The sequence below is a fragment of the Pelecanus crispus genome, chromosome 12 (assembly GCF_030463565.1).
Source record: "Pelecanus crispus isolate bPelCri1 chromosome 12, bPelCri1.pri, whole genome shotgun sequence".
In the NCBI taxonomy this organism is placed as follows: domain Eukaryota; kingdom Metazoa; phylum Chordata; class Aves; order Pelecaniformes; family Pelecanidae; genus Pelecanus; species Pelecanus crispus.
In genome coordinates, this window is record NC_134654.1 from 21386471 (window position 1) to 21406410 (window position 19940).

Below are 19940 nucleotides of genomic sequence, written 5' to 3' on the forward strand. Positions count from 1 at the left end.
TAATTGATCGCATGTTCTCCAACCAAACCCCATCCGGGTCCTGCTCCTCCCGAGTCAGAAAGGGACTTCTGCCCTTAACAGAAAGACTTCTTCCTTCTGGTTTTTATGTCCCGTGGGATTGTAAAGGATCTTTCTTGCTGGATTTCATCTCCCATCAAAGTGTGTTTTGAGGAATTACGGGCTTATTCCTATGGCTTTGTAAAGCGCCGGGATCTGAGGGTCTCTGCCTTCTGTGCCGCTGCCACTCCTACCTGTCTGCGATGGGGCGAGAGCAGGAGCTGATCCAGGCCGTGAAGAATGGGGACATACCCGGCGTGCAGAAACTGGTGGCCAAGATCAAGGCGTCCAAGAGCAGTGAGTACCCGGGCGCAGAGCTGCGGGCTGCTTCTCCGCAGCCGGGCACCACTGCCTGTCCTGGGGCGTGAGTCCCGGCAGCGGGCTCGGTGCCGTCAAGCTGGGGTGCAAGTGCTGGCTCTGAACCCTTGCACATGAGTTATGCCGCAGCCAGAGGCAGGAGCGCAAGCACAGCCCGTGCGGATGAATGACTGGGCTGTAAGCGATCCTGCCGGCAGGGCTGGGGTTCCCCTCAGGCTCGGGGCCAGCGGCTCTGAAGTGTGGGCCGCTGAGCAGGGACGGGCGAAGGGAAATGGCAGTGGTGGGGGAAGCAAAGCCGCTTGCGGGGGGACGCCGCTACAGAGGGTCTTTAGGTAATTGCCGCTCACTCCCGGCCATATTTATCTTGTGAAAAATTGTTATGCTAGCCAGTCGACTGGAACCAATCGTCAAGCCTTGAATTTCAGTCTGGTAATGTTTAACCCTTCAGCAAGGCTGTTTTCTTGCATGTGCTCATGGAAAGGTCAGCGGCAAGCACGGCTCAGAGCGAACATCGGGCTCGTGGGAGTCCCCAAGGGCACCAGGGTCCCGCAGGCGCCGCACAGCATCTGGAGGAGATGGGGAGGGTGGAAAGGTGGAGGAGCAGATCACGGCTGGTGCCACGGTGCCCGTGTAGAGAGCTGAGGTCCTGGTCGCTTCTCGTGACCTACTAAGAGAAGGAAACGGGGAAAAGTAAATAAAGGGCTCTTGGTGTGGTGTGTGGCCGGGGGAAGGTGCACGGCGCCTGCCCGGGCTACAGAAGCCGCTCTGGGCTGGGGGCTGCGGGACCCCCTGCCAGGGCTGCTCATCCTGGGGGGTCTTGTGGGTGTGTGCGGGAAAGCTGGAAGGGAAAAAAACTGTCATGGGGGGGGAGAGGGGAAACTTGAGCAGGAGAAGCAGCTTTAAGGCTTCTTAGGAGCAGCTCAGGGCAGAGAGGTCGGTGCTGAGAAACGTGAGTTAGGCTGAGGATTATAAACTGAGAAGGGGATCAACTCCCCTGGGTCAGCTACTGGAAAGCTTTGATTGGGGCCAAAACTTTGCAAATCCTGACTGCCGGGCCTGCAGGAGGGCTGGGGGCCACCTCCTCCCCAGAACAGGGGGTGCCTGGTGCCCCCTCCCTGGGTGAAGGGACTGGGTGCCATTGCCTCCACTTGCGGCTCAGGGCCTGCGCCCATACAGGGTCCCTGAGCTGGAGTGAGAGTGGTTTGCCTGCGCAGGCGGGTTGAAGGACACCCCCAAGGCAACAAATAACGTCAGGACGTGAGCGTCCTGCCAGCTGACGCAGCCCCGTTCCCCCGAGCTGCTGTCCCATGGCCGGGTGGTGTGGGCAGGCTGGGTGCCCGTGGCTCTCCTCCTCCTGCACACCCGGAGGGGTGAGGTTACACTTGTTTTCTCTGGTCCCCTCCAGTAACTCTCTCCCAGTTAAACCCTGTCTGCATTTTCTCTCCGGCGTCTTCCCCTCCTTCCAGCCGTGGGGCACCCACGTGAACATGTGTGTTTAACTCCCCCGCTGCGGCGGCATCAGCAGCTCCCTCTGCTTATTTTTATTTTATTTCTTTATAAGGAGCGGGGGGGTAAAAAGCCCAGACCGTTGCAAGGCCACTGCTGCAAGCCCTCGGTGGGGCCTCTGTGCTGGACCCCCTGTAGGGGCTTTCCTGGTGCCAGGGGCTCGTCCCTGACATGGAGGGCATTGCTGGTCCCCATCCCTTACGGTTCCCTCTTCCTCCTCTTGCCAATGCCATGTGAGCCAAGCATTTGCTGCGTTTGCCACTCATTAAAGCGCCTTTTCCATATGACAGGCTGAGGCGCTGATTTTTTTTTTCTGTTAAAAAAAAAAAAAAAAAATCCCTCTAAGAGTCCTTCTGCTGTCTCAGTGGATTGGGAGCTTGGTCGCTGTGATCAGCCCTCTGGGGCTTCCTGTGCCTAAAAAAGTCACTGCACGTAAGCAAAAATCAAGCGCCAGTCCCGGCAGCGGGAACTTCAGGGACACGTTTAATATTCACCGTGTGCAGCCCGCCTCCCCGCGCAAGCGCTGCCGTACAAGTGGGTCACAGCACCTATTATTATAAGGCGGTGGGGCGGGCAGGGAGAAAGTTTTGGGGGCAGGAGCGGGAGGCGAAGGGCAGGCAAGGGCAGGCATCCCACCTGCAGGAAGGGGATGTCGGGACGATGCCGTGGTCGCTTCTGCAGCTGGAGACGGGGGTGTTTCCCCCGGGGTAGCTGGGCTTGCTCCTGCCGAGCCGGCCGCGCTTTGCTGAGGTTCCCCAGCACGGCGATAGAAACGTCCTGCTTTTTAATTTCCTTCTCTCTCTCTCTCTCTCTCTCCCCCCCTCCGTCTCCCCTCCCCTCCGCGTCAGAGTGCTGCAGAGTTTAATTGAAATTGTTAAACGACCCGTCACGGCTTTGGCCTTTCTCCCCGGCGATCAATCACGTCCCTGGGCTGGCCGCTCTCGCCAACAATGCGCCAGTTGGCCGGGGCGGCCGCCGCGGCACCGAGGGGCTGGGGCTCCCGGGGGAGGCGAGAGGCAGAGCCCCCCGGCCGGGGCTGTCGTCCCTGGAAAGGGGTGATGGCTCCTGGAGCTGGACAGTGCCCAGCAAGGTTTGCGTGTCCCCATCCCTGGGCGTGCAGGGCTAAGGGGCAGCGGGTGGGAGGGATGCTGGGGGGCAGGTGTGATGCCCCCACGGTAGCTGGGGGCTGGAGGAGCCATGGAAGCCGATGGGAGCTGGGCTCACTGTTTGCCTTCCTCAAGGGAGTGGTGAAGGTTTTTGTTTAAACGTGCGCAAAGTGCAAAGAAAGGGCGGCAGCTGAGCAAACTGGCGTTAAACTCTCAAGGACAGGGAGCGAAGCCCTGCCAGAGTTCAGCCGCTGCCTCGGGGAGATCCGGCCAGCTTTGGCTAGCCACTCGCCCCATTTCACCAGTGGCTTGCCCCATTTCACTAGCTATGTTGGGGCTTTCCAGACCTTGGATATATCAAGGACAGGGGTGAGTGCCTGGGACTCAGCTGTGTCCATGCTGTGACCTAGCAAGTTGTTAAATGCTAGCGAAGCTTGCAGGGCCCACGCCTGGGTTGGTGCCCCTCATTGCTGTGTCTCGGCGGCACAAAGCATGGCAAGGTTTTCCCAAGGGCAGTGCCGGCCCTCAGATGCTGCTGTCACCCATCTGGCTGGGCAGGAGAGGGACGATGCTGCTCTGCATGCTACGAGACAGCAGCAAGCAGATGTGGGATAACTCGTTCCCTTCCTCCCTCCCTCCCCCTTAAATTTCCTCCTAATCCCTAGTAGCTATGTCAGCTTAAGCCCCAAAGCGTGAGGTTTAATATCTCTCCTGTGATTTGTTAGCCTTTGTCACTGGCACTCTGTGTCCCCATCTTCTGCGGAAACACCCGCCCTCCCTTCATGTTCTGCCAGGGGCTTTTTCTTTCTCTCGGTGGCAGCGGGTCCATAGTTCTTTGGGGAAGAAGTTGCTCCTCTTTGCAGTTTGGGTGTTATTTTGCGATGATGTTGGATGCGCCTTTGTGCTGGCCGGCAAGCCCAGCACGCTGTCCCCCCTTGCCTAGAAGGACCATCCTCCTCTTTGCTGCTGCTCCTAAGGGAGGCTTGTCCTAAGCCCTGGGTGCTCCAGGTGCTCTGCGTGGTCTGGCTGTGGGAAAGAGCCAGGACCAGCTTCAGGCAGGATCCTTATCATTTCAGGCTCTGTTAAACCCGATGGGTTTCCCTGCTGATGGTGGTGCAGGGATGTCTGGGCACCCTGCCTGCTCTGGTCCTGCCCCGGGCAGTGCAGGCGGCTGAACCCGGCTCTGCCACCAGGTGTGGCCTTGGCCACGTCCCTTGAAGCCCAAGTTTCGAGGACAAGTTCCCAAGCGTCCTCAGCCGTGTCCTCCCTTCTTCTCCCCGCGCGCTGTAGGTCTGACGGGCTGGACCGGCTCCGCAGCCACACGCCGGCTTGGAAAGGCCGTGGGCACGCCTGCGGAGAAACGCCGAGAAAGTCTGCCGAAACGGGCAAAACTCCCTCTTCTGCCGAGACTGAGCCAGGAGCAGGGCGAGGCACCGTGCCCAGGGGAGCCCAGCTGGCGGGTGCCCTGTGCTAGGGACCCCACTCCCCCTGCCGAAATCTGCTTTTGAACCAGCCCGTGGTGGGTGGGTGGGGGAGAAAAGAGGCTTCAAAGGCTCCAGTGAGCGCGGCAGCCCCGGGACGGATGGCAGCAGGGCTACAGCTGCGCAGCATGGGGGGGTGTCTGTCCTTCCCTCCTCCTCCCGTGGCTCCCAGCTTCCCCAGGATGGTGGTCTCCTCTGGCAGCCTGGTGTTTGCTTGGTGGGTTTTCCCACCTACATCCCGGCTGTCCCAGCTTATCAGGGGGTTTAGCCCCTTTTTTTCCACCTCTCTCCCCGGGAAGGAAGAGCCCCACGCAGGCAGTGGCGGTGAAATGAGTGAACGGGTGGTTGATTTTCAAAGCTGGCCTGTAGCGGGTGTTGTGTTTGGAAAGGGGGCCGGCTGCTGCCGGTGCACCTGGAGCCAGGGAAAGTGTCACCGTACCGAGCGCAGGAGATAAGGCACGAGCAAACAGCGTCGCACAGGGAGATGGAGGAGGCCGTGCTGGGCATCGCCTGGCCCAGCGGGCATGGCTTCATCGGGACGCCTAGCCCCACGCCCCTCTGCACCCCATCTCCCTGCGTTCACAGGTCCACATCTCCCCCTGTCCCACGTCTGTATTTCTGTCCCCAGCCTTTGAAAACGCATTGGTGGAGCAGCCTGTGGCTCCTTGCTGTCAGCCTGGGCCACCTACAGCTGCCTTTTCCCTGCCTGGGTAAAAGAGTGGGGGGAAAAGGGGCTAATTCTGGGGAAGGGGACAAGTGTGGGGTCTGTCTGGGCTGTTCCAGGCCATGCTGCCTTCCCTTGGGCAGCACTGACGTATCCCAGGGACTTGCCAGTCTCTTCAGGGGGTGTGGAGGTCCTCAGGGCTGTGGATGGAGCTGGGCTGGCGGCCATCCCTGGTGTCGCAGGCAGGAGGCTGAAGTTTGGGGCAGGAGGGGGATTTCCATTCTTTGGGCACTTCCCGATGACTCAGCCCAGACCAGGGGGCTTGGCTCCCCCTTCCCGAGGGCTGCGGAGGCCGTTTTGGCTGTCTGACCCAGAAACATGGGACGATTCGGATGACGACAGCTCAAAGGCAGACAGGGAGGGCAGCTCCGAGCCACGGGATGGCATGTGCCCGGCTGCTGGCGGCACGCGGGTGCCGTAACGGGGACGGTGCTCCCCAGGGCTGCACCTAGGCGGGGGAGGAGGAGATGTGGCAAGGACGCTGCCAGCGCGGGCGTCCCGTCCTCCGGCTGGGGACATGGTGAGGGCACAGGGCTGGTTGCAGGCAGGAGGAAGCTGGTGGATAAAGACTTTCTGGGTGGCAGTGACCTGTGCAAAAAGGCAGTCAGCCCCGCGGGTTTGGGGATGCTGTGTGCATGCCGCTGGCGCTCCCCGGCTTTCTACCATGAGGAGCGAAGCTGCTTTAGGTGAAAACATCATTGTGCTCTTCCTCCTCCTCATTCCCCCCCCCCAGGGCTGCTGGGCCCGAAAATCTTGGCTGTGACCTAGAAAGGGGTTGCAGCGTTGTCCCTGTTTAGGACAAGCAGGTCCCCATGGACCACAACAGCATCACCAACATCACTCCTGCCACCGCTCCATCAGGATCCCAGTGCCAAAAGAAGGTTTCCCTGGGAAGGGGGGAGTGAATTACTGGATCCCAGTGGCTATTGACAGCATCCCCTGCGGAAAATGGTTTCCAGCCGTCCGGGAGCGCGCTGCTGCGCGCTCCCGGACGGCTGGAAACCATCTTCCACACGGCATCACCCCAGCAAGAGTTAAAAGAGGGGCGGGATGCCGTGCGTGTGTGTGTGCATGCACGCGCCCTGCTTTGTTTTTAAAAGCGCCTCGGCTGGCCTGGCCCCCCGCCAGACCCGGGGCCCGCCGCTGGCAAAAACTCCGGCAAAGGAGTATGAAAGGGGCAGAAACTAAATAACAATAAACCACCTTTTTCTGGCTGCTCTAGCAAGCGAGGGGGTGGGGAGGAGCTGGAAGCGCTCTGGCTCTCCCTAATCCCATCCTGGCTTCCCCAAAAAATCGTGCCTGGGATGGAGAGGGAGGGACCTGCTTGAACCTTGGGGCTGCAACATCGCCCAGGCCTTGCCGAGGTGTCCCGGTGAGTCACAGACCTGTCTGGAGATGCCCAGGCTGCTTGGAAATGGCTCTGCCAGGATGATCTTTACCCTCCCAGGGAAGGGCCGGACACCCTCGCCCATCCCTCGCTCCTGTGGGATGCCCGGGGCTGCAGCAGTCTGTGCCTGAGGTAAGCGCACAGGAACCCCAAGCTGTTTGCAACCCCAGGGAGAAAGACCAGAGCTGCAACCGAGCGCAGCTTCGATGGCGAGATAAGGGAGCGGGGAAAACCTCCGCGTGCGGCAGGTACGCAGTTCCCGCAGCATCCCAGGCCTGGTGCAACACCTCTGGCTGCGCTTCCGCCAAGCCCTGCCAGCGCCGGCACCGCTCCCCCGCTGGCCCCCAGCCAAGGCTGCGCAGAGAGCGTGCGGCCCCCGGCGCTGCCGCCGTGCCCGGACCCCCACCCCTGCCTCCCCCGGGTGCCATCCCGGGAGCTGGAGCCTGTATTGGCCGAGCCCGGTGGGCGGCTGTGCCGTGAGGGGTGAAAACTCCTGGGGTTTCGTAACACCGCCCTCGGCCGCAGGCACAGCCAGTTGTGTAAGGCACCCTGTCTGCTTGCGAAGGGAGTCGGTGAGCACGGCGCAGGCGTTGGGTACTGTGCACGGAGGTGCTCCTGGCAGTGGGGCTGGCTCGGGCTCTCCCACCTGCTTTGCAGGTGCCTCTTGCCCCCTTGGAGCATCGGTCCCAGGGTCTGGCTGGCTCTTGGCCCTCGCCCCGCCTCGAGCAGCCCATCTTGGGGCATCATCTTGTTTCTTTGCCAGGACAGACATGGATAAGCCTGAAGGGGGTTTTCTAGCTGGAGCTAAATTGGGTGCAAACAGGCTGTGGATTGGGAGCCCCATGGATCTTCCCCTCCCGTGAGTGTCCTTTCTCCCTGGGCAGGACACCCAACTCACAGCCTGTGTGGCCTCTCGGGGACCTCCCCAGATGCGTCCCCGCCACGGCGAGGCCACGTGAATACCGCTTGCCTTGGTGGCCTCTGAAAGGGGCCAGAGTCCTCCCCGGCAGCTAATCATTGCCTACGTGGGGGACACAGGTGCACAGCAAGCCCAGCTGGCAGCATGGGGGCTGGCACAGCCACAGCAGCGGGGATTGCTCTGGGCTGCAGCCTGGGCTGCTCTGGTTGGCCTGAAACACCTTGGGTTTGGTTTTGTTGGGCTGACACGGGTGGGAAGGGCTGTGTGAGCCCTCCTGGCTTCCCTGAATGAGCACTTGCTAATCCTGCTGGGTTAAAAAGAAGGGAAATGCTCCTCCTCGCAGAAGAAGAGGCTCCTGCACAGACAGAGGAGCTGCCTCTGACCCTGCTCTGCGTCTCCAAACCCCAAGGGCTCCTCAAGCCTTGGGGGAACCCCCAGCTTTCTCCTCAGTGGTGTTGGGGCACAGGCAGCTCCCTGTCTCGGAGCATCTGTCCCACTGGTTGTATTTAGCAGCACATGCTGGGCTGCACATGGGCATCCTGGAGCTGCTTCTCTGTTCTCTCCACCCCAAACCTGGTGTGGACACGGGGGGTTCCAGCTCTGAACCCCCAAAGTCATGGCTCTGCTCCATCCTGCTGCACCCCACTCTGAATGCCTGCAGCTTCATAGGGCCAAATTCATGCCAGGTGCCAATGGGTCTTGTCCTGGATAAATGTCTCCTCCCAGGAGCGGTGCAGGTGGGTGCCTCTGCTCAGCCCTACCCGGGGACAACCTGGGCACTGGGACGGGGACCAGCATGTGGCCATCAGCCCCCTGAGCCCCCGTGCGTGGCCAGCCACGTGCTTGCAAAGCTGGCGCCTCGTTGGCCAGGAAGGGACATGCAGCTTCGAGGGCTGGTTCCCTCTCCCAGCACTTTCCCAGCAGGATTGGCACGGCTAGGAAAGCTGTTTGCCGGCGGGGCCTGGGGATGAGGCAACTGGCTGCGATTCCCTGGCTGGGGTGGGGGGCATGGGGTGCCGCGGGAGGGATGGCACAGTGCAAGAAGGGGTGCCTTGTCCTACGAAAAGGAGCCGAGGGAGGTGGAGGGACCCTTTTTCCCTCTGTGCACCCCACTTTTTCTCCCTGCCACCCCCCGGGATGCTGCGAGGCGGCAGGCGGGGGTTTCTGCGCTCAGCTCCCACGTCCTGCCTCTGCCGCCAACTCGGGCTTGCCGGGGCCGTTCCCAACACGCACCCGCCGTGCTGGAAAGGCGTAAACAGATCAGGTTGCCGGCAGGGGTCCAGGGAGTGGGCAGGCCTTGGCTTGCATCCCACCACCGCTCGGTTGGGCCGGGGTGTGGGGAGCACCGAGGCAGGGGGACGGGATGGAGGCGGCCGACCTGGCGGCAGGGTCCCCGCAGATCGCAGGGTCCCTGCAGGAAGCCAGGCACGACCTTGGTTTGACAAGGGGCCGGGGATGCGGCCCCTGCCTCAGTTTACCTCTGGTGCTAAGGTGGGCCGGCTCTTTAGGGGTTCAGAGGTGTTGACGTGCTGCCCCCTTAGCCCCCTTTCCTGTCTCCAGAGCTCAGCCTGTGGGCTGGGGGTCCTCAGATCCAACCCCTGCCTTATTCATCGCAGTTGTATTCTGATGCCTGTGACCTTGCTGTAAATCAGCCCTTGTCCCTCCCGCAGTACGGGGCTGCTCCATGTCGTCCTTGTCCCCAGCTGGTCCCCAAGCAGCTGCCGGCCAGCTCCGGCACCCAGGCTGGGCAATGGGAGGAACCCGCTGGCCTCCCTGCCGGCCCTGGAGCAGCTGGGACGAGGGGATGGGGACTGGAACGCGGTGCCCGGAATAACTCAGCAGCCGCCGAGGCCCCCATGGGGGCAGCGAGATGGGCATGGGGTCCTGGTGTGGGTTTGTGCTTCCACCACGGGGATGGGGAGATGCCTCTCTAGGGACTTACCGTGTCACCGGCTGCTAAATGCATTTATTGGTGGTTGCTTCTGCCTGGGGACACACAGGGTGGTGCAGGGCACTGGGGTGATATGGGTGTTGCATCCTTCTCCTGTCCCCTGCAGATGGGGTCCTGCTGCAGACTGGGGTCCTGGGGGAATCCTTCACTGCCACAGCTGGGTGAAAACATCCTGCTCCAGCCAAGGCATGAGAAAAGCACCACTGGCCAGATGCTCGGCAGGATTTTGGCGATGGCTCCTCCTGCTTCGTGGCATTGCCTGGCCAGCCGGAAACCTGGGCAGGCAGCTGGAGGGTCTGACTGGCTGGCAAAGAGCCCTTGCAGTGGGCACAGGCAAAGCCGCGCTGCCCTCCCCGGCCTTGGCAGGGAGAGGAGAGAGCAGTGGTGGGTTTGTCTCTCTCGGGCTGCTTGTCCCAGGCTGGAGGGAGCCTGGCCTGTGCCTGCTGGGGACAGACCCGTCCCTTTCCTTGTTGGCGGCAGCGTGGAGCAGCTGGGCAGTTCCTGCTTGCTTTGGTAGGTGACCTTGTGCAGGGGTTGGGAGCAGCAGAGAGAGTTGGGTGCCTTTTGCGTCCTTGCCATCGCCAGAGCGGAGATTTGGAGAGGGATCCCTCCCAACCTTTATGGCTTGGGAGCACCAAGCAGCCATCGCTGGGTGAGAACCTCTTGCTATTTCCCAATGCAGCCGCCATGAGTGGCTGCAGTGCCACAGCATCTGTGGGAGCAGTCGCCTCTCCAGCATCCCTTGGGAGCAGCAGGAGCCAGAGGCCACGTTTTGGCTCTGTCCAGGAGGGAAGGAAAAAAATTTGCTCAAGCTGCTCGGATCTGGGCTGCAATTCAGATGGAGCCGTATAGTCCGTGCATCGTTTGCTGCAAGGCAGCTGTAGGAAGCAAAGAGCCTCTCATTTAGGTTTGGCAATAGAGGGTAGAGGCAGCAGCCCCCAGGAGTGGAAATCCTTGGTTCATAGGGAGGAAGACCCAGACCCCAGGCAGCGTCTACCCTGTCCCCACGCAGATAGGACTGTGTGCGTCCCGGGGGACCCTGCTGGCGTGTCCCTGAGTGGGGCTGGCAGCAGCACCGGCTCGTGGGGTCAGAGTTGAGGAAAGGCATCTGCAAGGTATTTTTAACCGCGTGTGACTCCAAACCCTGGCCACGCAGCCGCCAGCAGCAGTCTGAGGTTAGTCCCTGGCTGCCAAGGGTTGATTGCCCACGGGCTGGTGGTGGTGGGGGGCTTTGGGGAAAATTCAGTTCCTGGTGACTGGGCCCTTGGGAAGGAGTGACAGCACTTGAACCATCGACCTTCTGGGTGACCTCGAGCAAACAGCTTCACCTCCCGGTGCCTCCCCTCCCATCCTGTGTGTGCCTTGCCTAGATTAGAGCATCCAGGGTGGGGACAGCTGCTCTGTCCGCCCCGGCAGCGCCTGCTCCGGGCACATGGCAGTCTTCCCTGGGGCCAAAGTGGGAGGATATCGCAGGATTTCCAGCTGCCACATCACAGCTTTGAGTACTGGCTCCACCAGCCAGAGCAGCTTCCAGGTGCCAGCTGCCACGTGCGGGTACCAGGCTGGCAGTGATGGGGACAGTGCCGCAGGGCCATGGCAGCCCCGTCCCTCAGCCTTGCCCCACTGCCCCCGGGAGCTGCATGGTTTGCTGCAACCATCCAAGCTACAGTGGAGGGCTGGATCCTTGTTTCACTCCCTTGAGCTCATGGGGTTTTGCTGGCCGCTCTCAGCTGTCCTAATTTTTATCTGGGGCTCATTGTTAGAACCATAAAATAAATAGCTACGTGCTCCTCTCAAGCGTCAAAACCCTCCAGGTGTAGGTGGGTTGCTGCGTCCCTGCCCGCCCTCCCTAATTAACTGTTGCTCAGCAGATCCAGACCTACTGACCTGCCCTAATCTTCCCGTGCAAGGCAAGCCCTTCGGCTGCTGGCTCCTGACACTCGCCTCTCGTGTCCCCTGTGAGCCCATATCATGTTCACAGCCCTGGGCACGCGATGGAAGATGGTACCCCAGGAAGTGGCATGCCCCGGTGCAGGGCTGCCGAGGTTGTTTTCCTCGCCGGTGGCTCCCTCCGTGCCCGCGCTCACGCTGCTCTCACCGTCCCCCTGCATCCTGCTTCCCCTCTTTCTTCCTCCCATTGACCGTCTGCCGGTTGGATTATTTGTCCCCAGATGCTGCAGTCTGCAATTTTCCCAGGTTGAATCTGCCTGGGTTTGTTCTCCTAATCTCTCTAAGTCCCTCTTGTGTTATTTCTGCCCTCGCTGATTTTTGAGCATCCTCCACAGATTATATTAATGTGCCGTTTGCTTGGTATCACGTTAATGAGAATGCTGAGGGTGTCTGTAGGTGCAGGCCCTGTACCTGGGTAGCTGGGGGGGACCAGAGCCCCGTGGCTCCTTCCCCGGCTCTCAGGGGAACCAGTTGGAACCAGTATGGAACCAGCTGAATGGGAGCCGAGGCACATTGTTAATGCTGGACCAGATGCTCTGCTGGTCCCCATGTCCTGCAGCCCGTGGGTGGCATGCCCAGCGATGCACCGCAGGCACAGGCAGAGCTCATGCTTGGCCGCTGGCCCCTGCCGCTATCGCCCCATCTCTTCCCGCTCGGGAGGTGTCCTGTCCTTTCGGAAGGATGGGGGAAATGGAAAAGGCTCCACCTCTTCCCTGGGCAAATACAGCTCCTCTGAGTTCATATCCTGGAGAGTGGAATAGCCAGGTCCCAGCAGGGACGGTGACTTCACCTCCTGGTAACGCGTTTCCCCGGCCAGCTGGGAAAGGAGCCCTTGTATCTCTGAAGGAGCCGCCCGGCTTCCCCCACCCGAAGCCTTTCCCAGCTGTTTCCATCCTGGCTGGGGCTGGGGGATGCGATTTTGGCTCCATGGGGAAGGGGTGTTACTGCTCCCCCTTGCTGGGGAAGCCGTGCTGGGGCGCATCACTTTGGGGTAGGCAGCCAGTGTGAACCCCTAAATTATTGCAGGGAAGGGGAGCAAGCGTTGTTCATCCTACCACACAACCAAGATCCTTCTGGGGGCCTGAAACTCAAAGCAGCAGCATGTGTTTGGCTTTTGCAAGGGGTGAATCCAGCCCCAAAGGACTCTTGTGATTCCATTTCCCCCCCCTTGGCATTTGCCCCCTCCATCCCCGCTGTGGCTGTCAAACCTTGGAGGTGAGAGTTGCACCTTCTTCCCATCTGCGTGGATTGGAGCGGGGTTTCCGACTCTGCTTTTCCTTTCATTGTTCTGGGAGCCTTCTCTTTGAACAAGCTGCCTGTTTTTTCCTGCTTTGCTTGGTGGGGGAAGCGGTGGGGGGAAATTGGGGGTCTGGCCAGGGGTCCTGGGTCAGCTGGGCTGCGGGTGAGCAATCAATGTCTGTGCTGTGTGGGGATGCTGCCCCTGCTGCCAACCTCTTTCAAAAATGTAATTGTTGGATTTTCCCTGGGAAAAAGGCTCCTAGCCTTACCCGAAGAAGGAAAAAGGCTCCTAGTTGACTCCATGGTCCTGCTGCTGCGTCCCCAAACCCTCCCCCTTGCCTATTGTGGGTCCCCAGGGAGGAAGGCAGATGCCTTGGACCTCTGAAACTCCTCTGTCTTTGCCATCACCTGCCTTCACCATCATCCACCGTCATATCCGAACATTGCAGGATGGAAGAGCTTTAGAGAAGGAGAAAGCACAGATGAGGAGGGAGGCAGAGCTGGCAGAGGAGACTCAGACATGCCATCGGCAGAGGCAGCTTGGTGGCAGGGACAACTTGGGCTCTGTGTGGCTGTAAGCCCTAAGATTTGGGGCTCAAGCCAGGGATAAATGGTGGAGGCTGTTGAGGTTAGAGACAAGTAGTCTGTGTTGCGGCGCGGGGATGCTCACAGCGCAGGGATGCTGTGTCCAGTCCTCGGGATGCTGTGAGGAGCTGCTGGGAGTTGAGCTCCCAACAGGTTGCTGCACCTGCTGGGATTATTCCAGCTGGACCCAGGCTGCCAAAAGCAGGAGTGTTTGCTTGGGTGCAACAGCTGTCGTGCAGCCTGTGCAGCATCAAAGCAGGCAGGGCCCTGGCCAGGTCTGGTGTGTCTTGCACTGGGTTTGATAGGTTTCTCAAGGGATGAAGACACCACTTATTCCCAAGGAGTTGCCAGACACTGCTGTAGAGGAAAAATAAGGGGCTCCCTGCCGCGTCATGCTCTCCTGTCGCTGCTGTTTGCCCTGTGTTGATGGGAATCTGCCTCCTTGATTGCAGCCTCCCCGTCCCTGCCAGTTAACCCAGTGGCTTTGCCCCAGTTGGACCCACCCCGCAGTGCCTGGCTCGGTGGAGGACCTGTTTGTCAGCATTGGTGGGGAGCCCATTTGCAGGGATCCTGTGAAGCCTCAAACCCCGGCATGGGCCATTGGCAGGCAGGAAAGCACCCATGGCATTTGGACACCCATGGCATTTGGATGCAGGGACGGGTGCTCAGCTGGGTATCCCAGGCGGCAGCACCCTGGCAGCCAAATTCACCCACCATAACCACAGGGGACAAACATGGGGGCCCCTGCCTGCCTGAGGAGCTGGGCACAGCGCTGGGCTCGGCATTTGGGGTGGGGGCTGGTGGCTGTGGCAGGCAGCTGGGGTCAGGAGCCCTTGGCTCTCACCCAACCTCTGTCCCAAGCTTGCTGGGCAACTTTGGTTGAGTTTCTTAATGTCTCTGTGGCTGAGCTCCTTCCCTATCGAAGTGGGCGAATCTCTTCTGAACCTATTGGGAAACTGCACCTGAAGCAGCCGGTTTGCCGGGAGGCTGCGCCGGGAGGAGCTGGGTGTGGGTGGCCGCAGCGAACGTGCCTGTGGATGGAGGGGTGACAGGGAAGGGTGATTCCTGCAGAAGGGAGATGGCCCTCACCTCTTTGGGTCTTGATTTGGGGCGAGACATTGAGTCTCTCCTGAGCCCCAGCATGAACCCACTGTATGCCGAGGCAGGACCACCCCAGGCTGTTGGCGCAGGTCGAGGCCGGGCAGGGCAGGTCGGGTGAAGCTGCCACCTCCTGCCATCTCCGCCTCCAGCCCCAGGAGGCTGCCACCACCATCCAAGACAGCTGGTGCTCTGCGGGATCGCAGCTGATTAGCTCCTCCAGCTGGTTTATTGGCTCAGTGGTGACAGTCCCCAGGTGGATTTTATTTTCCCAAGAGGGTCTGTGCATGTATTTGGTGTGACCAGAGCCCACGGTCCTTCTCCCACCGCCTGGGGCAGCAGGACGGTGTTCCTGCAGTGCCCAGACAGAGCACCCCTGCGTGCAGAGTACTCGTGGCCAGCAGTGCAGGGATGCTTGTGGTGCAGGGACGCTCAGGCTGGATGTTGGGGGATGCTCGTGATATGGGGATGCTCAGACCTGCAGTGCGGGGAGGCTCATGGCATGGGGGTGCTTGCAGCCAGCGGTGCGGGGATGCGATTTCCCAGGGCAAGGGGAGGAGATGAGGGTCTGAGACACAGAACCAGCAGAAAGATGTATTTTTTCAAGGCATCTCTGGCGAGGAGGTGGGTCTCCAGTTATAGATCTGTCTGTCCTGCACAGAGACAAAGGCTTGCAGTGGAGGAGCTCTGCTGTGGCCACACTGGGTGGACAAAATTGGGAGAGTTACAGCAAAAGCACTGCTTTCTGGAGCCTGACTCTCCATGTGAGAGCCAGGGCAGGAGTCTCCAAGGGGCGCTTTGGGGGGGACATGGGATATTTGGGCATTTCCTTCCCCAGCCAAACCTAGGTGAGCATGTGTCGCTCCTTCCCAGCGAGCAGTGAGCAGTTCGGTGCTTTGGAGGGTTCATATCCGTGTCCAACACTGCGGGGCGAAGCCCAAGGGTCTCCCCGCAGGGACAAGGTCTCCAGTGAAGGGCATGGGGTGATGCAGGGTGCCCGGCATGCTGGCCCAGGGGTGCCAGCCAGGCCAGGCGAGGGCATGCCTGGCTCCATGCAGCCGGCACAGCCAGGGCTGGGCGAGCGCCCCGGGGGGGTAAATACGGGTTTGTGCCGGGCCGGCTGCCAGCAGTGCGGGTGAGGCGCCCACCCTGGCCAGCTGCTCCCCGGGTGCCCCCTGCACCCCACGGGGAGCTCAGCCTGGCCTGGCATCCCCACTGTGGGGGTGCAGCCCAGCCCCACGGGGAAACTGAGGCACGGGGCACAGCACAACAGAAGGGACTGCTCGGTCGGGGGAGCTGGTTGGAAGCGTGCTGTGCGGGGCTGTGCCATCCTGGCCCCCCCTGCCAGCGAGGGTCCAAAAGGCCGAGGGCCAGCACTTTTCCTCCAGCCGGGGCCAGAGCCAGAGCGTGCCGTGGATGAGGGTTTCAGCCCCGTCTGGCGAGCGGGCGGCCACGCTGCCTTTGCCACGGCCAGCGTGCGGCGGAGCACGCGGGCCCTACATTTGTAAGCAATTTGCCGGAGCGCTCCGGAGGTGCTTCCCGCCTGCTGCTTGGCAGCCAGACGCCGCACAGAAGCTCACTGGCTCCCTCGAGGCCTTGCTCAGCCCCAGCCCCACGCTGCCGAGCCTCATCCTGTCCAGGCAGGCACCGGCAGACGTGGGGCGGGGGGAGCAGAGCGGGTTGGGGGCCCGGCAGGAGCCCTTGGAGGGGTCATGTTGGGAAGCCAGGCTAAGCAGGGGGAACCCACGGCCGGAGTTAACCCTTGGGGTGTGCCAAGCTGGGTTTTCCCCTGGAAATATCCCCTTTAGGGCTTTTTGCATTTTGGCGCTGGGTCTGTTTTTTTCTGGGTTCATCTTCCTGGGATGTGAGTGTGCTCCCGGCGGTGAGCAGGGAGTGCGGATCAGGCCTGCGGGTGCTCCCGCCCCGGTGCAAACCCATCCAAATGCTCCAGCCACCCCATCCCAGTGCCGTGGCTGGATCAGCCTGGACCCTGCAGCCCTTTCCCAGCCTGGCTCTGCGGTCTCCTGGCCGGAGCCGCGCCTCCAAACCAGCTGATCTGGGAGAGCTGTGGGATTGGGAAGAGCTTGGCCTGGCCTCTGCTGAGCCCCAAAACATCTGGATGGGAAAGGCCGGGGAGCCTGGAGCTGTCAGGGCACTGACAGGGAGAGAAGGGGCTGAAGAAATGGGGAGAAAAATGGGGGAATTGGTCAAAAGGAGGAGGACATGGATGAAATGAGGAAGAAGGATGCAGGGAAGCGTCCCATCACCTGCCTTCCTGTCACCGTGTCCCCAGGAGCATGACGGGGGCTGGTGGCACCCCCTTGGCAGCCCTCGTGCTGCCCCACTGCTTCGCTCTGTCCCAGCGCTGGCTCCCTGCTGAGGCAGGGCTGCTTTTGGGGTTGCTTTGCCAGCCCCGTGTGCCATACGGTGCAGAGGTATGCAGCAGGATGGTGCTGGCGAATGGGTCCCAGCTGCCTGGCTATGCTCTGTTTTCCCCTCCATCCCTCCGCTCTTCTCTTTGCTCATCCCTTCATGCCCGCAGTGCCAGGGTGCCTGGCCCCTTTCCTACCTGCGATTTACCTTCCAGCCTGGCTGCAAATCCTCCAGCTCTCTAAGCAGTGATTTACCCAACTACAAACCAGGGACAAACTCTTTCCCTTCCTGCCCGAGGAGGATATGAGCATTATTGCATTCACATTTGGGAAGAGCCCCAAAGGGGATACTGCTCCCAACTCCGCTTTTTGGGACCTGCTACTTTCCCAGCCACCCACGCCGTGCCTGCGTGGTCCTGCCCCTGTCCTGACCTTGCTGGGCTGTGGGAGCAGGGAACTAATTTGAGGAATGTTGCTCAGGAGAGGAGCAAAGACAGGCATTTTGCCATGCACATGCTGACAGCTGCCTCCTGGGGCCAGGGAGCGGGCAGGGACACCGGCTGTGTCCTGGGACACCCACCACATCCCAGCCCTGCTTACTGGACCCCACTGGACAGCCTGGTCCCCTTGTAGGGTGGGATCAGGGATGGGATTTTGGGGTGAGCTCTCACTCTTTGAATAGTGGGCATTGCTCAACTCCAGGACCAGCCTGCGGGGACTGTGGGTTGTTTCTGCCTCTTTCAGATGTGCTTGTGCTCAGTGGGCATCTCCATCCAGCCCTTATCTTCCCAGCATCGCGTGCCTGGCTAGAGAGGGATAGAGACCCCTCCTCCTCCCCCTCACCACCCTTCTCAGCAGTAAAACCCCATGGCAATTTTCAGCTGCAGCTGATGGGAGCAAACCCACATTGGCCTTCAGTTCCCACTGTACAGAGCATCCTTTAAAAATATCTATTTATAAACCCCAATTAAAAGTCAGGGGGCTGGGGGATTGCTCGAGGAGTGGGAGGGGATGGCTTCACAGGCATTGCCTACAGCTTAGTGGAACCCTTTGTTTATTTTTAATTTTATCTTGATTGTGTCCTTTGGAAATCCCCCAGCAGCAAACACTTCCCAGCCCTTCCTGCTCCCTGCTTGCAGGATCCATCCTAAGACTTTCAGACGGGCAGGGTGAGGCCTTTGCCCACCACAGCCAGCCCCATTCCTGGCTCTGCTGCACGCCCCAAGCGTGATCCTGGCTCTGTGAAAGAGGCACCACAGGGCTTGGTGGTTATGGTCGCTCCATGACTCGGGTCAGAAGTGGCCAGTTCACAAGTAAAATGTTATTTTTTCCTGGCCAGCGGGGCCAAGGGAAGCAGCTTGTCCTTGATGGAGACCCCAGATCCTGGGCTCTCGGGCAATACGGGGCTGGAAGGGAAAAGCAGAAGCTCCACTGAGCGATGGCTTTGGGAGCCAGTTCCTTCAGGAAGGGCTTTCAGGGTGGCGGAGCTGCTTGCTGCCGCCCTGAAGACAAACAGCCCCTGGAAGAGGTAATTAGGGTGATCCCATCCTGATCCCCTCAGCTGTGGCAAGTCACGAGTCCTTCACCAGCAGCCACTCCAAGCCCATTTTGTGTTAATTAGGCTGTTTACAAAACACTGTAAATTGCAGTAATGAACACACCGTTCCTTGGTTTCCTTTAATTATACATTTGCATGATGAATGAGCTGGCCCCCTCTTCAGCTCTCCTTTCCAGCAGAGGGGCCATGCAGCAGAGCATGGGATGTGCCATGCAAGCTGGGCAGAGACCTTGGGAGAGGAGGAAAAGAGAAGGCAATGGAGGAGGAGGAGAGGGAATGGGAGCTGCAGCCCCGGAGATCTGCCTGGCTGCAAGGTGGGGGGCTCCTTCCTCAGGACCCCACCATGTTTCAGTGGGGTTTGAGCAGCTGTGAGCCAGGCTCAGAGCACAGAAACCTTTCAAAGCATTTAATCCTCCCCAGCTCTGTGATGGGGCTGCCTGGAAAGGCAGAGGAGGAGCGGCAGCATTTCTTGCCCCCTGCATACCTTCCCCTTTCTTTCCCTTTTGACTTGGCGGATGAATTCCAGAGATGTTAATCCGCTCTCAACCCCTTGGTGAAGAATAAAATGTCCTCTCTGTGTGGGAGGAAGGAATTCATTCGAATTAATTGCGGGAAAGAGCGGGGAGCTGGGGGTGCGCGTGAGGCTGTGCCGAGGGTGGGGTGAGTGTCCTCCACTGCTCAGTGGTCCCCAAAGGGGAGGGAGGGACAAGCGGGGGGACGGGGATATCTGAGGTGGCACAATCCTCGCATTCATGGCTGGCGGCTTCAGCCTCTGCCCCAGCCGTAAAAATGCCAACCATGTGGTCTGTGGGCCAGGCTTCAGCAGCCGTGGCAGGCACAGGGAGCGAGTGGGGGGCGAAATGGCTCCACTCAGCAGTTTTGGGGTGTCGCTGCCTATAAAGGGGAGGGAAGCGCCATCCCACCAAGCCAGGGTGACAGGAGCTGTGGGGCCTGACCCATCCCGGGGGCACGCAGAGATGGGGCAGGAGGGATAGAGGGAGGAAAGGGTCTGAGCTTGAGCTGAGTCAGCCCATTGAGGGTTCGTGGAGGTGAACGTGGAGTGAGAGGAGAGGAGAGGAGAGGCCGCCGGGATGGGCCAGGCACTGTTCTGCGCGCTGGGAGGTCGGTGTGGCTGCGGGATGGGGTTCGCACGGGGTCCCGGGGACGTGCAGGGTGGTGCGGGCTTTGCCTCCTGCCCTGACCTTGGCCTCTTCTCTCTGCAGAGCTGCTGGGATCTGCCAAGCGCCTGAACGTGAACTACCAGGATGCAGATGGGTGAGTGCTCCGTGGGCAGAGTGCTGGGTGCTGCTCCCACCAGCGTGGGTGGGCTTGCTCTACCCAATATCCAGTCGGTTCTGCAGCTCTGGGTATCAAAACTTTTGAGGGTAGCTGCTGAGCCCTGGAGAACACAACAGCATCCCGAAGCCAGGGCAAGCCCTGCAGAGGCAGACCCAACACCTGCCCGGATCTGAGCTGAGGGCTGTGCTCAATCCATCCTGCAAAACCCTTCGTAAAGCTATTCTGCATCCCCCTCCATAGGGATGGGGGTGAAAAGAGATCGCAGCGTGTCCAGCCGGTGCCCCAAGTGCTGGTTGAAGCACAGAGGAACACCCAGCCAGCCCCAGCGCCTGCACGTGCTTGTGCCTGTGCATAATATCCCAAGAGCAAAATCCCTTTGTTTGGGGGGGG

The 19940-nt window shown here is 60.4% G+C and overlaps 1 protein-coding gene across 1 annotated transcript in view; it reads left to right on the forward strand.

Moving 5' to 3' along the window:
- The first annotated feature begins 260 nt into the window (after positions 1-260).
- CASKIN2 (CASK interacting protein 2) overlaps positions 261-19940 on the forward strand; it is a 29884-nt gene continuing 10204 nt past the window's right edge. The window contains exons 1-2 of the mRNA XM_075719559.1: positions 261-354; positions 19475-19526. Of these exons, the coding sequence (XP_075575674.1) occupies positions 261-354; positions 19475-19526 (146 nt within the window). The remainder of the gene's footprint in view (positions 355-19474; positions 19527-19940) is intronic.